Below are 21511 nucleotides of genomic sequence, written 5' to 3' on the forward strand. Positions count from 1 at the left end.
AAAGGAGGGCGATGAGTGGAAAACTACATTCAATAAACCGACGGGGAACCATGGTTATACCCTTCAGTCTTGTGTACGCTCCAGCAGTCTTTCAGTCCTTTATAAATGACGTGGTCTGGGATACTCTCCATAAGTTTGCCTTTGTTTACTTGGATGATAGCCTAATCTTCTCAAAGTCCATGGAGGAGCACGTTGCTCAGGTCAGAAATGTCTTAAAGGGATTTCTAGACCATAGACTATGTCCTGCTGGAAAAGTTTGAATTTCATGCATGACCATTTCATTTTTGTGTTTCATCATCTCCAATGGCAATCTCAAGATGGTCCCTACCAAGACCCAGGCAGTCAGAGACTGGCCACCACCATCCAGTGTCAAACAGGTCCAATGATTCCTGGGGTTTGCAAACTTCAAACAGAAGTTCATCAGAAACTTCAGCTCAGTAGCAGCTCCACTGACGGTGCTAACTAAGAAATCCACGGGCCCTTTTGTCTGGACTACTGAAGCGGAGGCTGCTTTCACAGGGCTTTAACAGCGGTTCACATCAGCTCCCATCTTTGTTTCTCCTAACCCGGACCTTCCTTCACCATGCAGGTGGACTCCTCAGACATCGGAGTGGGTGCAGTGTTGTCTCAATGATCACCTTCGGATGATGAACTCCACCCGTGTGCATTCTTCTCCAGGCAGCTATCTCTGGCAGAGAATAACTATGACTTCAGGAATGGGAAGCTTCTTGTGGTTAAGGGGGCCAAGAACCCTTGCATCATTTGGACAGACCACAAGAACCTAGCTTATATTCAGGAGGCCGAGAGGCCAAGTGGTCTTTGTTCTTTAACTGGTTTAATTTCATCCTGACCTATCGAACCGGGTCTAAGAACCAGAAGCCTGTCCCATCAGTTTGATGAACTGGAATGAGAGGAGAAGCCTACCACCATTTTGCCCCAGGCCAAGGTGATAGTGCCAATTCATTTGGAAATCGACGCTCTTGTTTGCAAGGTCCGAGCACAAGTGGAGATCCCTAAAAACGGTCCTCTGGGTCAGCTGTTTATCCCAAGTTCTGTCCGGACTCAGGTCCTCCAATGGGGACATTCATTGAGAATGACCACTCTCCCAGGGATTGCCAGGACCCTCCAGTTTATTGAGAAGAGGTATCGGTGGCCCAGAATGATGGAAGAGGTTTGTCAGTACGTACAGGTATGTGAGGTGCGCGCCCGGAACAAGGAGCCCTGCTTACCAAGGGGAAGACGGTCATCATGGAAACTGTTGATCTGTTTTTGAAAGCCCGCAAGTTCATTACCTTGAAGAAGCTACCATGTGCAGCGGAGATAGCCGAAATTGTCCTGGACCAGGTCGTCAGGATCCTCGGATTCTTATGGACATTGTCTCAGATCGTGGCCCACAATTCACATCACGTTTCTGGAGGGTATCCTATAAGCTGACTGGGGGAACAGCAAGTCTTTCCAATGGCCAGTCGGAGCAAACCAACCAAGATTTGGAATGAACCCTAAGATGTCTGGCTTTAGAAAGACCTGATGAGTTGTGTGACCATTTGATGTGTGCAGAGATTGCCCACAACACCTTACAGCATTCGATGCACAGGACGTCACCGTTCGAGTGCCAGTTTGGTTATCCTCCACCACTCTTCCTGGAGCAGGAGGCCGAGGTTAGGTTCCCTGCGGCTGAAGATGAAGTACAATGTTGGAAAGTGTATGGTTATGCACTTCGGCAGAAAAAATAAATGGGCAGACTATTATTTAAATGGGGAAAAAATTCAAAGTTCTGAGATGCAACGGGACTTGGGAGTCCTCGTACAGGATACCCTTAAAGTTAACCTCCAGGTTGAGTCAGTAGTGAAGAAGGCAAATGCAATGTTGGCATTCATTTCTAGAGGAATAGAGTATAGGAGCAGGGATGTGATGTTGAGGCTCTATAAGGCGCTGGTGAGACCTCACTTGGAGTACTGTGGGCAGTTTTGGTCTCCTTATTTAAGAAAGGATGTGCTGACGTTGGAGAGGGTACAGAGAAGATTCACTAGAATGATTCCAGGAATGAGAGGGTTAACATATGAGGAACGTTTGTCCACTCTTGGACTGTATTCCTTGGAGTTTAGAAGAATGAGGGGAGACCTCATAGAAACATTTCGAATGTTGAAGGGCATGGACAGAGTGGATGTGGCAAAGTTGTTTCCCATGATGGGGGAGTCTAGTATGAGAGGGCATGACTTAAGGATTGAAGGGCGCCCATTCAGAACAGAAATGCGAAGAATTTTTTTTAGTCAGAAGGTGATGAATCTTTGGAATTTGTTGCCACGGGCAGCAGTGGAGGCCAAGTCATTAGGTGTATTTAAGGCAGAGATTGATAGGTATCTGAGTAGCCAGGGCATCAAAGGTTATGGTGAGAAGGCAGGGGAGTGGGACTAAATAGCAGAAAATGGATCAGCTCATGATAAAATGGCGGAGCAGACTCGACTGGCTGAATGGCCTACTTCTGCTCCTTTGTCTTATGGTCTTATGAAGATCTCAACCAATGCTGCAAGCAGAAATGGACCAAGGCAAGAGAGATTTTTCTGGCCTCTATCCAGAATGCAGAGACCAAGGCAAAACGTAGGAGAATATGGGCCCACTTTGCAGCTTGGGCAATAGGGCTGGCTGTCCACTCAGGATTTGCCTCTCCAGGTGGAGTCTGGAAATTTGGTACCCAAGTTCGCTGGATCCTTCAAAGTCTTGAGAGAAGTAAACCTGGTGGCTTACACCTTGCAGCTCCCCAAGGATCAATCCCACTTTCCACATCTCTAAACTAAGCACCAGCCCCTTAGCCCCACCACCACCCAGGTCTTTCGATGGGGAACAGGCCTTCATGAGGACTCTTGGACTCATGTACTGTTTAGGAGTTCAGCAGTACATGAACTGGGAAGGATTCAGGCCCGAGGGTAGGTGCTGGGTGCCCTGAAAGAGACATCTTGGATCTATCTCTCACCCACAACTATTATCATCACATCTCTGAGCAGCCAGAGCCATCAGGAGTCACCTGTAGGGGAGAGGGTCCTGTTATGACACGCTCTCAACCACACCAGTTTCCAAGGATTAGATGCTCTAACTCCCTGGGGTTTAGATGCTCTAACTCCCCGGGGTTTAGATGCTCTAACTCTTCGGAGTATGGATAGCTGGTGTGGCCCCTTTAAGGGTTCAGGATGGCCCCGCTAATTGGCAATCATGTTTTGGGTGCCAGGAATGGAGTATTGAAAGAGCACCTGAATTGAGGTTTGGTGCTCAGTTGTAAGCCTAACTAGAGATATCGTTAAGCATTTTGTTCTTGTTCCAGCTTTATACCGTGTCTCGATTCCAGCCTCCGATACTCTAGTACTTGGATCCAAACCATCCTCATCAAGGTCTCTTGTCACAGTACTGTACAGAACTCCACTTCTTGAGGCAGCTGAAATACCAACATCACTGATAAAAATAAGCAACAAGTAGTAAGCTTGGTCATTGACAGTACATGCAGTAGCAGTAATCTAGAATAAGAGTCAATGTTTAACCAACCAGAAATCTGATCAGGACTGAGTGAAATCTGATCAAGGGGCCTCTACATCCTTACAGGGGCAATTGTAAAAAAATGTGCTGTTATCAGTGGGGAAAGTACATATCCATTGGAGAATCACTGAGCAGAACAGTTAAGATCCATTTCACAGAATGTAGGGGAGTGCATGAGGACGAAATGTGTTTTGTAAAGTTGGAGATTTAGTGAAGTAGGTTTCTAAAAGATATTGATGGATTAAATTAGCAGGCAAAAACCTTATGTACTCCAATGGAGTACAATGTGGGAAGCTATGATATTTTCCATTTTGGCTGTGAAGGTAAAATCTCAGTGGTCTGAGGCTTCAGGGTTTAGATTTGGGTGTCTCAGTGCTTCACTCTCAAAATGCTGGTGTGGAGGTATATGAATCATTGATGAGGCCAAAGATGAAAAAGATGAACTTTACTTGTTACATGTACATTGAAAATATGGCATTGTTTTGAAAAATCAGATCAGCAAGGATTCTACTGGGCAGTCCTCAAGTGTCGCCACACTTGTGCCAGCAAAATAGTACGCCCACAACTCCGCAACCGTAATAGTACGCCCACAACTCAGCAACCGTAATGGTACGCCCACAACTCAGCAACCCTAATGGTACGCCCACAACTCAGCAACCGTAATGGTACGCCCACAACTCCGCAACCCTAATGGTACGCCCACAACTCAGCAACCGTAATGGTACGCCCACAACTCCGCAACCCTAATGGTACGCCCACAACTCAGCAACCGTAATGGTACGCCCACAACTCCGCAACCCTAATGGTACGCCCACAACTCAGCAACCGTAATGGTACGCCCACAACTCAGCAACCGTAATGGTACGCCCACAACTCAGCAACCCTAATGGTACGCCCACAACTCAGCAACCCTAATGGTACGCCCACAACTCCGCAACCCTAATGGTACGCCCACAACTCAGCAACCGTAATGGTACGCCCACAACTCAGCAACCGTAATGGTACGCCCACAACTCAGCAACCCTAATAGTACGCCCACAACTCAGCAACCCTAATGGTACGCCCACAACTCAGCGACCCTAATAGTACACATTTGGAATGTGGGAGGAAACTGGAACACCCGGAGGAAATGCACACAATTACGGGGAGAACATAATTCATTCTCATTCTCTCATTTTCTCTCTCTCCCTCTCTCTCTCTCTCTGCAATTGATATGTAGTCGTGCCCAGACACAACAAATTGTTGGCGAGTACAAACCTGAATGTCAGAAAATATCATGAACTGCACTGACAGTTATGGAATGCAATAATGAGAGTTAAACAGCATGAGAAAGTCATCATGGACACTAATCAAGGCCCAAGTACAGTGCATAGTAAACAGTGAAAGACACTGAATTTAAAGTAAAAATAATATGGTGACGGCTTCAGTCAGGAAAGTTGATGAATTTGATAGTGCTAATGAAAACTGGGAGTCATATATTGAGAGGGTGGAACTTTATTGCAACGCAAACAATGTGGAGGAGCAAAACAAAGCCTCTACGCTTCTTAGCTTAATGGGTGCATGGAAGTACGGTCTCTTATGCAACTTAATAACCCCTAAAAAGCCAGCAAGCAAGAAGTTCGATGAGAGTGCTCCAATTTTACAGAATCACTTGAGTCCTAAACTGCTGGGTAATAGCTGAGAGATTTAGATTTTACAAAAGGAACCAGTCAAAGGATGAAAGCATTCCTGAACACATTGCAGAACTGCGCAAACTTTCCCGGTACTGTGACTTTAGAGATAGACTTTCTGATGCATTAAGGGACAGGCTTGTATGTGGCATGCAGAGTCAAAGCACTCAAATGAGGCTACTGGCAGAAAGAGACCTAAAATTAGAATGTGCATTGACCATTGCAATATGGTTAAAGATTGCAGCAAAGGATGCAGCAGAACTACAGAAAAGGAGGTTATAATGTGAAATTCCCAATATGTCCTTGAATGTTGAGCCAAAGATGTTATCAATGTGGCAAATCCTCCCATGAAGCAATCAGCTGTTGGTTCAAAGAAAATATCTGCAGAAAGTGTCACAGACAAGGTCACAAAGAGAGAATGTCAACTGAGTGAAAAATTTCAAACACAAAATTAAGCAAATGCATAAAGTTACCAAATGTAAAACTGAATCAGACAACATAGAGTCTGACAAAGGTGAGCTGTCATGCCTAGAACTGCAGTATTACTGAAACAGATCACAAAATCATCTGGATCACAATGGATGTGTCCGGTGTAAAACTGAAAATGGAGCTGGATACAGGGTCAGCTTTGTCCATAATTTCAGAGGCCGACTACAAAAGACTGTTTTCTAACATACAACTAAAGAAGACCTCAGGGATGCTAAAGGTGAAAAAGTGTCTCCCAAAGGAAACTGAATGTGAATGTGACATATGGAGGCCAAACGCAACAGTTAGAGCTTTATGTGTTGAAAAGTGGAGGGGCCAACAATTTTTGGACATGAATGGTTGAGAAAAATCCAACTAGACTGGCACTCAATCAAAGCTCTCAGTGTGACATCGACAAGCAGACCAAATGGTAGCACTAACCAGAGACTGGCACAGCTGCTTCATGCTAATGAGAAGAGAATAGATAAACAGATCGAAGACTTGGCAAAAAGCTGTTCAGGATTCCAAAAAGGTTCAAAATACACCCCCACAGACACCATTACACCTGTGGAAGTAGCTGTCATCACCATGGCAAAGAGTACGTATCAACTTTGCCGGGCCATTCATGGACTCCATGTTTTGGATTTCTGTGGATACTCATTTGAAGTGTCCGGAGGTTATACCAATGAAGTCAGCCATCTCAGCAAAGACTGTCACTACTCTGAGGACTACCTTAACCAGAAACAGCTTACCTGAGCAATTTGTGAGTGACAACAGACCACAATACATGTCAGAAGACTACCAACTGTTCATGAAGAAAAATGGCATCACACATTTCAAGTCAGCTCCTCACCACCCTACAATGAATGGGTTAGCTGAAAGGTTTATCCAAACCTTCAAGAAGTCCATTAAAGCAATGGACAAGGAGGACATTTCTCTACAGCACAAGGTGGACAACCTCCTTTTTGTGTATCAGAACTCTGTTCATGCGACAACAAATCAGACACCTACAATGCTGTTCATGAACAGGAGTCTGAGATCTCACATAGACCTCTTAAACCAGACCTCTGGAGGGAAGTACAGAATAAACATTCGAAGTGGCAAGGAGCTTCAAGATTGGACAGGAAGTCCTAGCCCATGATTACAGAAAAGACAAGTGGATACCCGGTAGGGTAGTTACAAGAACTGGACCACTGATGTACTCAGTGGATGTTAAAGATCAGACATGGAGACATCATGTGGACCAGATACTGGATGCTCAACCGAAGAACACATCTGAGTCGATTACATCCAAAAGATGGACATATTACAGTCACCGGGCTTACCTCTCAGTGATGAAGTCACTGACAGCAATGTGACACAGGAAACTGAGAACGTTGCCTTAGAAAGACACCTGCCAAACCTGGTGCCACTCTATGGGTCCAAAGGTGCGACAAGAACATTATTGTTGACAAAACACCTGCCAAACCTAAAGCCACCCCACAGGTCCCGAGGCACTATCCTGAAAAAAATAGAGCGTCACCCAAAAGACTGAACCTTTAGAAATGTGAAGTTAGTTAGGGACTGTTATTATGAAAGCCGATTTATTTGGAATATGTGTTTATGAAAGGGAAATTGAATGTTTTGTACATATACAGTTTTATGTTGCATTAATTTAAAGGGGGAGGAAGTATAATGTATGGATCTATTTCTTTTAGAGCAATGACCCCCCCCCCCAGCACTATGTATTGATCTGTTGTCTGCTCATGCGCATTGTACCGAGAGAGAGAGAGAGAGAACAATGTGAATGCACCAGTTAAAGCCACCACTCACGTGCGTGCTTTTATTTAATTGAGCATAGACACAACACATACAAACTGCTGACAGGCAGCAGCAGGGTTTGGGAACTCTATTGAATACTGGTTTTGAATTTTATTGAATTTTATTGAACTCTATTGAATTTTAAGGACCATGGAACAGCACATCAGTGGACAGGCTATCTGGCCCATAATGCTGTGTCAATCGTAATACCAGTTTATACTGTGTTCCCCTCCTCCGTATCATCTACAGTGTATCCCTCATTGCCTTCATATTGATGCGTATACCTAAATGCCCCTCGTAAACTGCACTAAACTGCCCACTTTTACTGCTTGCTGGTATCATATTTCAGGCACCTAACACTCTCTCACATCATCTAACTTGCCCATCATCTCATTTTTAAACTCTATCCATCTTCCTTCCCCAACTAACATTAAAACAGGGGTTCCCAACCCGGGGTTCACAGAGCTCTTGGTTGATGGTAGGTGTCCATGGTATATAAAAGGTCCCCTGCATTAAAAGCATTTTGACATTTCTACATTGTGGATAATATTCTGGAAGGATGTTAATGCAATGAAACTAGCCAAGAGAAGGATCAAGGACAGCTTCTTGCAGGAGAAAAGATCAAACAGGCTCAGCAAGTGTGGCTAGAGTTTAAAAGAGTGAGAAGTGATGTTTGAAACTGATTGGGGTCATTACAGTGAATGTGAAGAGGATATTCCCCTTGTTAGAGAATCTAGTGGGTCAGTGTTTAAAAAAATGGATCACTTATTTAAGACAATAAGTAGGTAACTTTTTCCCCTCTCTTTTGAATCTTTGGGTCTCTTTTCCTCAAAGGTCAGTGGAAGCAGTCTTTAAATATTGTTCAGCAAAGAGGTGAGACGTTGTTGTGAGTGTAGCCTCAATGTTGTATTCAGATCAACTGTTCTTGCATCTCAATCATAATAGTTAACTTTCCTATTTCCATTCTTTAACCATTTACTCTATCTTAGACCTTCACCATCAAAAGATTTTGGCCACAGAAACTTTTTCTTCACTGTATAGGTGATTACTTCACATCTGTGATGGGAAGGCTCTCGTAAGAAATGCTGCCTGTTCTTCATTTTCAGCTTCACTGGTGTCTGAACACAAGTGAAGAGATTTTAAAAAAAGCTGTTCATGCTGCCATCACTGAGGGTCAAAAGGAGAGTAGGGTAATCTATACTATTGGCAAATTGTCCTGTTTCCCAGTGTCTTTCTCAGATAGCAGAAGCATTCAAACTAACAACATTGACATTAAATAAACCCACCTTCATTTTAGTTTGCCTGACATTCTACTTTTAATGAATTGTACAGCACAGAAGTGGCTCACCTCACCATGTAGCCAATGTCCATGTTGAGTTTGCACCTACTCCTCATGACTGTGTGGACTTCATCAAACATCCCTGGGATGCATGGGCTGGTAGTTCCATTTGTCACTGTAAATTGAACCCAGTGTGTAGATGAGGGGTTGAAGAACCATAGATTAACTTGATAGGCATGTAAGGACCAAACAGGTTGGTGTGGCCCAGGGAAATGACCTGACCTGCTAAGAGATTGGGAAACAGAATAGCTCTGTCCTGAATCATGATAGGGCAAGTCACTGCCAGCTGGCAAAGTTTGTAGAGAGTGTTGGGGTGGACACTGCTGAAGGCCCGAAGTGTACCAGTGAAATCTGGGTGCAAGAGTTCAGCAGGTGATATGTGTGTGGTCTGGTGAGAATGCATGCAGTGTCTGGCCAGGGGCGAGGTTGGGGTCTATGCCTACAAGCCCTGTCTTATTTCGAGTCTCTAGACAGATTAGGTCTGATATACAACTGTCTTTAACCTGCAGGTAATCTTGTGTTGTTATTTTAGGACTGGACAACATCCATAAGATTTCTGCCCAAGCCAGGTATGATCTGCGGATTGATTTGCGTGATGGTCGTGAGTCGGTGTATGCTGTCTATGATCGCTTCTACATCAGTGATGCCCGGAGTCTCTACAGACTAAGGATTGGAGATTACAGCGGCACTGCTGGTGAGGTTCCCTTTATATTGTTGGATAAAGTAATCAAAAGAATGTGGCGCACTTACAGAGAGACCCTGCTTTTCTTCAGTGCAAACAGGCACTCAGATGGGGCACCCGAGCTTTAAGAACCTTCTTTACCTCAGACATTGAAGCAACAATCAGCAGATTACACTTTACTCCCACACCATTATTCCCTGATATGGGAATGAGCTCTGCTCACCCCTCTGTAAATGTCTAACCTCTAGAATCTAATGGTCACAGTTTCTAACTCCCACCCACTTTCCATGCCCCCCCAAGCAATATAAAGAGTAACATTCATATTGTCTGCCATTTGCAAACACAACCATTCTAGACAACTCTACTTTCAATGATGTAGCTTGTGAAATGTAGTTCCTCTTGTAGTATAGAAAATTTGAAACCTCAGCACTCTCACAAACATTAACAAGAAAATGGAAGATGTTTTCTAATGTTACTGTGTCTTACTAAATTTGTTGAGTTTTTTCAAAGAGGTGATGTTGATGGTTGAAAAGGACCGAGCTGTGAATGTTGTCTATGTGGATCTTAGTAAGGTGCTTGACAAGGTCCCACTTGGGAGGTTTATCCAGAAAATTAAGGTGCATAGTATCTATGGTGACTTGACTGTTTGTATTCAGGATTAACTTGCCTATAGGAGATGGAATAGTAGTCAATAGGACTTATTCTGGTTGGAGGTCTGTGACTAGTGGTGATCCACAAGTATATGTGGAGTGGTAGGGTGGTATCACCTGGAAGTAAGCTGTTTGGCCCATTTGGCCAAAGGGTTTAATTCCATGCAATATGACCCTATCTAGGATAGACTTATTTGCTCAAGTTTGGCCCATAGCCACCTTCTGGTTAAAAAAAAAATTGTCCATCAGTTCTTTATTAAATCTCTCTCCTTCCATCCTCTTTCTTGACACAGTAACAGAAGATACAGAAATGAGAGGTTAAAGTATGGATACGGAATAATGTGTTTAATGCATAAATACCAGCATATACTTACAAAATAAACAGCATTATAAAAAGTGTTTGCTGTGCAGTGCAGTGACTGAAGTTGTAAATAGAATGGGGTTTGTAGTGGGGAGGTGGCTAATTAGAATGGCTAACCGGATTCACTGCACAGAGGAGAAATTTTAAGACGGAGTGAAGTTTTTGTTTTAATAACTCTATATCGCTTTCAAGATGGATGTTTTTGTGTGTGTGGTGCCCACAATGAGTTTTTAGAATCTGCTTCTTTGTCCAGGACACATACAAGTCCTGTAGTGATGGTTGACTGTAGCCGATGACCTTTACTGCTGATCTGATAGTTCACTGTAGTTTTTGTGTATTGTGGGAGGATGCTGCATCAAACCAGACAGTCATGGCTGATGTGCGGATGCTCGCTATGATGGCAGCGTAGGATTGCACCAGGATGTTCTGGGAAAGATGGAATTTTACTAACCGCTGCAAGAGGTACATCCTCTCCTGAGCCTTTTTGTTAATGAAGGAGATATGGTTCTCCCACATGAAGAAGTGTGAAATAATGATGCCCAGCAACCTAAATGTTGAAATGATGCTCACTGTAGATGTGCTGATGAGAGCTGGAGAGGGTTAGTAATTTTAAATTCTTGAGTGTTACTATTTCAGAGAACCTGTTCTGGACCCAGCATGTAAGTGCAATTGCAAAAAAATGCATGGCAGTGCCTCTACTTCCTTTGGAGTCTGCAGAGATTTGGCATAACACCTAAATCTTTGATAAACTTCTATAAATGTTTAGTGGAGGGTGCACTGATTGGCTGCATCGTGGCCTGATATGGAAACACCAAAATCATACAAAGGTAGTGGATTCAGACCTGTGCATCACAGGTAAAGTCCTCCCAACCATTGGCCACATCTACATGAAATGCTGTCACAGGAAAGCAGCATCCATTGACTTCCCCTTCCCGAAGCCCCCAATTAATTCCTAATACTGAGTGCAAGATTGTTGCAACACCTCTCAACCAGCTAATCTATCTCTGCCCTGTATGTCTCCTCGTCACCATTTGGAAATTCTGCCAGTAGTAGTGTCATCGGCCTAACTATTTATAGATGGTGCGATGTATGGATCTATTTCTTTTAGAACAATGACCACTACATATGATCTGTTGTCTATGCATGCACATTGTTCTCTGACTCTGTCTCTCTCACTCTCTATACACCAGTTAAAGCCATCTCCTGTGTGCATGCTTTTATTTAATCAATATATAGTTATGTACAGACACAACAAATTGGCGACGAGTATGCACCTGAATGTCAGAAAATATTATGAACTGCACCGACAGTTATGGGACAAAACAGCGAGAGTTAAGCAGTACGAGAAAGCCGTCATGGATGCTAACAAGGGAAGGCATGAGTAACAGTGAAAGACGCGCTGAATTTAAAGTGAAAATAACGTGTTGATGGCTTCATTCGAGAAAGTTGACTAAATTGATAGTGCTAATGAAGGCTGGGGGTTGTTTATCAGAGGGTGGAACTGTATTGTAATGTGAACAATGTGGAGGAGCAAAAGAAAGCCCCTACACTTCTTAGTATATTGGGGGTAAGAACATACAGTCTCTTATGCAACTTAGTAACCCCTGAAAAGCCAAAAAGCAATGAAATTGTTACAATTTTACAAAATCACTTAAGCCCCAAACTGCTGAGAGACTTAGATTTTACAAAAGGAATCATTCAAAAGAAGAAGGTGTTTCTGAATAATTGCAGATCTGCACAAACATTCCCAGTACTGTGACTTTAGAGATGGACTTTCTGATGCATTAAGGGACAGGTCACATAGAGAGAATGTTAAAGTCATCCAAAAAGTACAACCAAGTGAAAAGTCTGAAATACAAAACTAAGCAAATGCATAAAGTTACCAAATGTAAAACATAATCAGACAACAGAGTCTGACAAAGGTGAACTGAGGCTAAAGGGATCAGGGAGTATGGAGAGAAGGCAGGTACAGGGTTCTGAGTTGGATGATCGGCCATGATCATACTGAATGATGGTACAGGCTCGAAGGGCCGAATGGCCTACTCCTGCACCTATTTTCTATGTCATGCCTAGAACTGCATAGTGTAACTGAAGCAGATCACAAAATCATCTGGATCACAGTGGATGTATCTGGTGTAAAACTGAAAATGGCACTGGATACAGGGTCAGCTTTGTCCATAATGTCAGAGGCTGATAACACAGACTCTTTTCTAAGATACAATTAGAGAAGACCTCAGTGATGCTAAAGACTTAAACAGACAAAAATGTCTCTCCCAAAGGAAACTAAAAGTGAATGTGACATATGGAGGCCAAACGCAACAGTTAGAGCTTTATGTGTTGAAAAGTGGAGGGCCAGCACTTTTCGGACGTGAATAGTTGAGAGAAATCCAACTTGACGGGCACTCAGTCAAAGCTCTCAGTGTGACATCAACAGGCTGCACCAGCCCAAATGGTAGCACTAACCAGAGACATAGAAACATAGAAAATAGGTGCAGGAGTAGGCCATTCGGCCCTTCGAGCCTGCACCACCATTTATTATGATCATGGCTGATCATCCAACTCAGAACACTGTCACAACTGCTTAATGCTAATGAGAAGGTGTTTGAGAAGGGTATTGGTAAGCTCAAAGGCATGAAGGCCAGAATTCTGCTGGATGAAACAGCAACACCAAGATTCCGTAAAACATGTCCTGTGCCTGAAGGTGCCATGGATGCTGAAGGTGGATGCTGACCTGCATAACTTGGAAGCATTTGGAATTCCCTGCAAGGTTGAGTGGAGCAATTGGGCCACCTCCATTGTCCCAGTGATCAAGAAAGGGAAGGCTGGAGTTATTGGCATATGTGTGGATTTCAAGGTGAGCATCAAACCAGTGCTGCATATTGTGCAGTATCCCATCATGAATAGAGGACATATTTGCATCTTTCATTGGCAGTTAGAGGTTTTATAGGATTGACTTGTCACAAGCCGATTTGTAAATGGAGATTGAGGAGTGAAGCAGGAAGTTCCTCATATTCAACACTCACGAGCTATGTTCCCTCTAAGCTGTGCGTGTGTGCACACGCACACACGTTTTTCAACCAGCGCACAAAGGAAACTGTGCGCACAAAAGGTTAGTTACCTAAAATAATATAGTAATTAATAACTATACTTATTGAAAATAATCTTTTAGCTAAATGTTTCTGTTAACTAGTTAGTAGGTTTTTCAAATACCATAATGCACATCACTAATTTATGTCACCTCACCTTTCCTGTTCTGGTTTGTACAGCTGCATCACGACGGTAGCCATCTTTGGCGGACATTGTTCATATCGTAAAGTTTACAAAGACCTGTTTCAAATCCTGTAAATAGCTTAAGTTTTTATTGAAAAAAATATTGATATGTCGAATTCAAAAGAAGCAAAGGACGTGAAGCACAAAAGAACTGTAAATTTGTTTAAAGTTGAATGGCTTAACAAAATAGTAGAAACTGCTTTACCAAAAGCTCATGAGGTCATGAACGTTCAGCTACGAGAAATATTTATGTATGATTTGGAAAATGGAGTTATCTGTTTGCATTGTCGTGATGCAAAAGTTGCTGGAGAATTTGCTGGTGGAAAGAAGTGGGATGATATTTGGAAACTTGACTTTTTGAAGTGTCATTTGGCAAGTAAATCGCATTTGGACGGTGTACAAAAGCTCAGGCAACAGAACCCGTTATTACCCGTTACAGGATTGCTAAGCATATTACGGTTGAGTACACAGGTTAATGCCTTGTGTCTAAAATATCATGATTTTCTAGCTGAAAATACTGTAATAGTTAGACAGTTTAATGATTTCAAATTCTCCGTGCAAGAAAAAATTAAATCTAAACTGATTTCAAACTTCCTTCAAACGGTGGCATTTGTACTTCAAAAGGAACAGTTTTGCGACCTTGCGCAGTTGATGTACATTGGGGGAACCTTTCTTGTGGCTAGTGAAGTCTGTGAGCGATGTTTTAGCCTAATGAATCAATTCAAAAACAAGCTGAGAAACTGTTTAGGTGAATGTCATTTGGATATGTTAATGAGAATCAAAAGCTATCAATTGGATGGAAGTTCTATTAGTCTAGATAGAGTTTACAAAGAATGGGTAAATGCCAAAGACAGGAGAGAGAAAAAAGAACTGAGTGACTTAAATATGTATGTTATTTTGTTGTTATTCCGTGCAGTTTTATGTCAAATATTTTGTAAACCTACATAAACTGTGCCATGTGTGCATTCAGTGCGCACATACTTTTGTCACAGGAAAAATGCACAACGTAAGATTTTTGCTCACACTGATCACTAAAATTAGAGGGAACATTGTTCACAAGGGACTGTTCCAGTATAATTGTCTCATCTTTGGCGTCGCATCAGCTCCAGCAATTTGGCGAAAAGGGACCAAGTGCTCTAAGATATCCCTAGAGCACAATGTTACCTTGATGACATCATTGTGACTGACAAGAATGATGAAGAGCACCTCCAGAACCTTGGCAAAGTGCTTACCAGGCTGAGTGAGTATGGTCTGTGTGCAAAGAGAGAGAAATATGAGGTTTTGAAGAATGAAATCTCATATTGTGGACATGTTAGTGACAAGCATGGCTTACATAAGTCACAAGAGAAGACTGAAGCCGTGCTACAGGCACCCAAATCAGAAAATGTGTCATAACTCAGGCCATACTTGGGCCTTGTAAACTTCTACCACCAGTTTCTCCCAAACATTGCTACAGTGCTGCATCTATTGAGCACACTGTTACAGTCAGGAGCAAAGTGGGAATAGTCAGAAAGAAGTGAGAAAGCATTTAAGGAAACAAAGAGACGAATAACATCCGATGAACTGCTCACCTATTGTGACCCAACCCTGCCCATCAGACTGGCATGTGATGTGTCCCTTTATGGCATTGGAGCTGTTCGTCACCCATTATGAAAGATGCATCTGAATGTCTGATTGCATTTGCTTCAAGATCACTTACGAGCACAGAATGCAACTACGTCCAAATTGACCGAGAGGCCCCTAGTCTAGTATGGGGAATAAAGAAGTTCCATCACTTCCTCTACAGACAAACGTTTATGCTAGAGACAGATCACCAGCCCTGTGTCCGTTTTCAATCCCAGGAAGGGAATTTCAGTGATGACTGCTACCCGGTTATGATGTTGGGCACTATTCCTAGGAGCCCACTCTTATGACATATAACTCAAGGGTACCAAACAACACAGCAACGCTGATGGCTTGTCACATCTTTCACTGTTGGCAACTGAAGAAGAAAAGTCTTCATACTGTGACCCAGTGGAAGTGTTCCACACAACACTGGTGGTCCAGTTGCTGGTAACAAATTCTGAAATACAAAAGGAAACAGGGAATGACCCAACATTGTCAAAAGTCTATGATGTCACCATTCAAGGATGGCCAGCTCATGGTAACACTATGTTTCCAGAGTTCTCAATGAGACAAGTCCAACTGTTGGTATATAAAAGAACACTGATATGTGGATCTTGTGTTGTGGCTCCCTCTAAACTGTGCACCAGAATGTTAGAAAATCTGCATGAAGGACACCTGGGTACAGTCAAGATGAACAGTCTCCCCCCAAAACTACATTTGGTGGCTGGAAACAGATAAGCAGATTGAAGACTTGGCCAAAAGCTGTTCGGGATGCCACGAAGTTCAAAATGCACCAGAACAGGCACCGTTACACCAGTTAAAGCCATCTTCCATGTGTGTGCTTTTATTTAATTGATATGTAACTGTGAACAGGCAAGAGATGGCGCTTCAGCTGTGCCGAGCCACACAGTTGTGGGTGTAGAGAGAGTAGAGCAATGGGCTAAGCATGCATACTTGAGATGTATTATTGTTGATTCAGGAAGAGACGATATCTCTGATCTACACAGACTGTTGTATCCTACTGAGGAAGCCAAGGATTCAGTTGCAGAGGGAGGTACAGAGGCCCCAGTTTTGGACCTTGTTGATTAGAACTGAGGGTATAGTTGTGTTGAACATTGAGCTGTAATCAATAAACAACAGCCTGATTTAGATACCGCTTTTGTCAGATCGGGGTTCCCAACCTGGGGTCCACGAACCCCTTGGTTAATGGTGGGGGTCAATGGCATAAAAAAGGTTGGGAAACCTTGGTCTAGATGATCCAAGGCAAAGTGGAAAGCCAGAGAGATTGCATCCATTGTAGACCTATTGTGGAAATAGGCAAACTGATGCGGGTTCAGGTCCCTGCTTAGGCAGGAGTTGATTCTAGCCATAAGCAGCCTCTCAAAGCACTTCATCACAATAGATGTGTGCCGCCGGGCGATAATTATTGAGGCAGGTCACCCTGCTCTTCTTGGGCACTGGTATGACTGCAGCAGTGAGAGATTAAAGATGACCTTAAACACTCCTGCCAGTCGCTTGGCAGAGCCTTTCAGAGCCCCATCAGGGCTTAACATCTTGCAAGAGTTCACCCTCCTGAGACAGAGATGACAGGGTCACGAGATGCTGCAGTGATTTGCACAGGTGAAGTTTTATTCTCCCTTTCAAAGCGTGCATAAAAGGCGTTGAGCTCGTCTGGAAGTGAAACATCACTGCCATTCATGACGTTAAAATGACACTACCGAAGGCTTAAACATGAGGAATTCTGCAGATGCTGGAAATTCAAGCAACATGCATCAAAGTTGCTGGTGAACGCAGCAGGCCAGGCAGCATCTCTAGGAAGAGGTACAGTCGACATTTCAGGCCGAGACCCTTCGTCAGGACCAGCAACTTTGATGTGTGCTACCGAAGGCTTAGGTAGTTTGAAAGCAAACAGAGTTGATTAAAAACATTCGTAATAACACTTTTCTTAAGTAAGTTGTAGTAAACAATCACCACATACAATGAAGAGGTGAGGAAAGTCAAAGCAAGCTCGAGAGATGTGCCCTGCTGGTGCGCTGCAAAATCGATGCACTTGGAGGTGGAACCATGCTGGTTGAAGTGGACAATTCGGAGGAGAGGAGATGGGACCTAGGCATTCTGATGCTCATCCAACTAACCCCAGTGCGAGGCTGATCACTCTCAGTGCCAAGCCGATTTGGAGAGGTCGACAATGGTTTCTTCGGCAGCACCATCTAGGCCCGGAGCAATTTACCCCAGCAGAGCCAGGGTCCTAATACGAGGCACGGTCCGCTGTTCGGACAATTTAAACGCCAGCCCAGACAGAGTGAGGGCTCCTCTCTCTGCGACGGTAAGGCTGTGAGACTGCCCCTGGGTGCTATGCTTTCTGACTGCAAACTTTGTGGCGATTTGTGCTGCTAATATGATGAACTGAATACTGCAGCCTTGGCCTACTCCAAGCAGCTCCAGGAATTAGGATCTAAGGAATCATTCTGGTTATGATGTTGTTGTTGTTCCCTTCTATTGTTTGCATGTTATGTGTTTTTTTTACTCTTTCTCTGTGTGCATCGTGTGTTGGTCTTTATTTTTTTTAATTGGGTTCCTCCAGGTTTTTTGCTTTGCAGCTGCCAGTAAGCAAACAAATCTCAAGGTAGTATAATTTATACATTCTTTGATAATAAATGTAAGTTGAAACTTTGAGTCTTGTAGGAAGTAATGGCCTGCAAACCCTACTAAAGTTGGTGTGTCCTGATGAAGTGCCTTGGCTCAGAACGTTGACTATTTACTCTTTTCCATAGATGCTGCCTAGCCTGCAATTTGTGTGTTGCTTTGATTTCCAGCATCTGCAGATCTTCTCTTGTTTGAGAGTGGACATGCATCTGATTCCATCTCTAAACTCAATCAGAATTGTTTGTTTGCTCTTAAAATAGCCTTCAGTAGGTCATATCTGAACTTGCATAGTTCTGGATCACTGGTCTTAAATGCCATAGATCTAGCCCTCAGCAGACTATGAATCTCCTGGTTCATCCATAGCTTTTGGTTTGGGCGTGTCCGGCATGTTCTCGAAAGCACACACCCATCCATACAGGTCTTGATGAAGTCAGTGACAACTGTGGCAAATTCATTCAGATACAAAGAATATTGTCCAGTTCACTGACTAAAAGCAATCCTGTAAGCACTCCTCTGACTCCCTTAAGCGTACTGTCTTGGTCCTTACCACTGGTGCTGCAAACTTTAGTCTCATGATTGGACTTTTCAAAGTGTGGGCATGGGATGGCACGGTGAGCGCCCTTGATGGTGGTATAACAGTGGTCAAGTGTGCTGGCTCCTCGGGTTCCATAGGTGATATGTTGGTGGTAGTTGTTCTTCAAGTTGAACTGGTTGAAATGCCCCTCAGTGACAGGGAAGACATCTGGGTGCACTGCTTTGTGCACAGCTGCTCCAAAGCCTACCTGATGTTGGCCTGAGTTGGAATGTACACACCACTACAAAGATAATGGTGGAAAGTTCCCTTGGCAGATAAAATGGATGACATTTGACCGCTAGATGTTCCAGGTTGGGCGAGCAGAACTGAGACAGAACTGCTACATCGATGAACCACAATCAGTTCATTGTAAAGCATACTCCACCATTACTGCCTTTAAAAGACGGAGCTGCCCTGTCATTGTGGAGAATGATGAAGCCTTCAAGCTGTAGCGCTGCATCTGAAATGGCGGGTGATAGCCATGTTTCTATGAAGCAAAGTACACCACTGTCTCTGCAATACTGCAATCTTGCTTTGAGATTTTCTATTTTATTTTCTAGAGACTGTGTTGGCTGACAGGATAGTGGGAGTGGAGCTTTTGGATCATACCTATAGACTGACTTGGCTTCCATGCTTCTGTTTTCTTAAAGGGGAATTCCACTCACAACCTGAGTCTGCAGTCCAAGATCTGTTGATCTTGAGTATCAATAGTTTTATAAAACATCTTAAAACGATGTTGCTCACTGTAATATCCATGGCTGTGACTGTGGGTTTTAACTGTAGTAGTCCTGAATGGGAATATTTGTTGTTTCCTATTGAAGCTGCATGCAAACAGTCGCTTCTTAATCCAAGTTCATGGCTCCCTGAGCATCCAGCATCCTTTACTGCCCATGAGACAGCCAAGTCTCTGTATTACCACAACATTGTTGCTCCAAGTACTGATCCATGCTCTCAGTTCAGCAGCATTGTTCCTGATAGTTCTTGTATTAAAGTAAACGTATTTCAAATCATTCAGATGACTGTATGAACACCAGGACCTCATATCCGTTTTCATAGGTATTTCATTGGTAGCAATATGTACCACGATTTCTGATTGCGCTCCCTCTGCCTGAAGAATGCTGTAGACTCAATCTGACCCTGGCACCTGGAAGGGAACATAGCATCCAAGTGCTTCTTTGAAGTCCACAAAATCTCCAGTCTGCTCCCCCAAGGATTGAATCCCCTAACATCACTGCACTCTTCTTCTCCCCACTTCCCTTCTCTGCTGACAGGTGACATTGAATCAAGGTTAGAGTGCAAAGGAGGGAGTGGAAATGATGAGAAGCTAGGAGATGACAGGTGGAAGAGGAAATGGATTGAAGATAATGGAATAGGAGAAGATTAAAGGGAAGGAGGTGGGGAACGAGAAGGAGGAAGGTGTGGGTGATGGGCAGTTCTAGGAGACAAGAGCAATGGCATCAGAGGGATAAGTGTAACAAAGGGGTGGCCTGGGGAATAGGCAGGAGTGGTTTCCAGAAGTTAGAAAATCATAAAAGTGAATAGCACCCTTGCAAGTGACAGGGTGGGAGGAGGTGTAGTCAAAGATATCAATGGCTAATATGTCTCCTGAGATGAAGACAGAGATCACAAAAAAGGAGGAGAGGTGCTGGAGAGAAACCAAGTGAGAGAGCACTGACTGCTATGAGGACAGGCTACACTGTTCACAGGTGGACACCAACACCTCTCCAATGGGGATTCCATAAGCACTTATTAATGAAATCATGAAATTGAGGACATGGAGGAATAGTGAGTGGAGCATATTAATATCCAGGAAAAGATGCTGATGTTATACTTTATACTTCACTTGTTGAGGATCAATTGAATATATTAAGGTGGATACCTCCCCCGGAGCCTAGTGGGATCTATCCCAGGTGTACGTCCCCGGAGCCTAGTGGGATTTATCTCAGGTGTACGTCCCCAGAGCCTAGTGGGATCTATCCCAGGTACATGTCCCCGGAGCCTAGTGGGACCTATGTCCCCGGAGCCTAGTGGGATCTATCCCAGGTGTACGTCCCCAGAGCCTAGTGGGATCTATCCCAGGTACACATCCCTGGAGCCTAGTGAGATCTATCCAAGGTACATGTCCCTGGAGCCTAGTGGGACCTATCCCAGGTACATGTCCCCGGAGCCTAGTGGGATCTATCCCAGGTGTATGTCCCCGGAGCCTAGTGGGATCTATCCCAGGTACACGTCCCTGGAACCTAGTGGCACCTATCCCAGGTACATGTCCCTGGAGCCTAGTGGGATTTATCTCAGGTGTACATCCCTGGAACCTAGTCGGATCTATTCCAGGTACACGACCCCGAAGCTTAGTGGGATCTATCCCAGTTACATGTCTCCGGAGCCTAGTGCAATCTATCCCAGGTACATGTCCCTGGAGCCTAGTGGGATCTATGCTAGGTACATGTCCCCGGAACCTATTGGGATCTATCCCAGGAGTACGCCCCTGGAGCCTAGTGGGATCTATCCAAGGTACACGTCCCCGGAGCCTGTTGGGATCTAACCCAGGTACATGTCTCCAGAGCCTAGTGGGATCTATCCCAGGTGTACATCCCTGGAGCCAGTGGGATCTATTCCAGGTACATATCCCTGAAGCCTAGTGGGATCTTTCCCAGGTTTATGTCCTCAAGTCTAGTGGGATCTATCCCAGGTACACGTCCTGTAATGGTTCCGGAAGACTGAAAAATTGCAAATGTCACTCCACTCTTCAAGAAGGGAGAGGGGCAGAAGAAAGGAAATTATAGGCTAGTTAGTCTGACCTCAGTGGCTGGGAAGAATTTGGAGTTGATAGTTAAGGATGAGGTCTTAGGATAGTTGGAGGCGCATGATAAAATAGGCCAAATAGGAAAACTCTGCCCAACAAATCTGTTGGAATTCTTTGAAGA

At 43.9% G+C, this 21511-nt stretch overlaps 1 protein-coding gene across 1 annotated transcript in view; it reads left to right on the forward strand.

The window, feature by feature from the left end:
• Positions 1-21511, forward strand: part of tnr (tenascin R (restrictin, janusin)) — a 165619-nt gene that overhangs the window by 141191 nt on the left and 2917 nt on the right. The window contains exon 16 of the mRNA XM_072274562.1: positions 9332-9493. Coding sequence (XP_072130663.1) covers positions 9332-9493 — 162 coding nt within the window. The remainder of the gene's footprint in view (positions 1-9331; positions 9494-21511) is intronic.

This window comes from Mobula birostris, chromosome 12 (assembly GCF_030028105.1).
Source record: "Mobula birostris isolate sMobBir1 chromosome 12, sMobBir1.hap1, whole genome shotgun sequence".
Taxonomy (NCBI): domain Eukaryota; kingdom Metazoa; phylum Chordata; class Chondrichthyes; order Myliobatiformes; family Myliobatidae; genus Mobula; species Mobula birostris.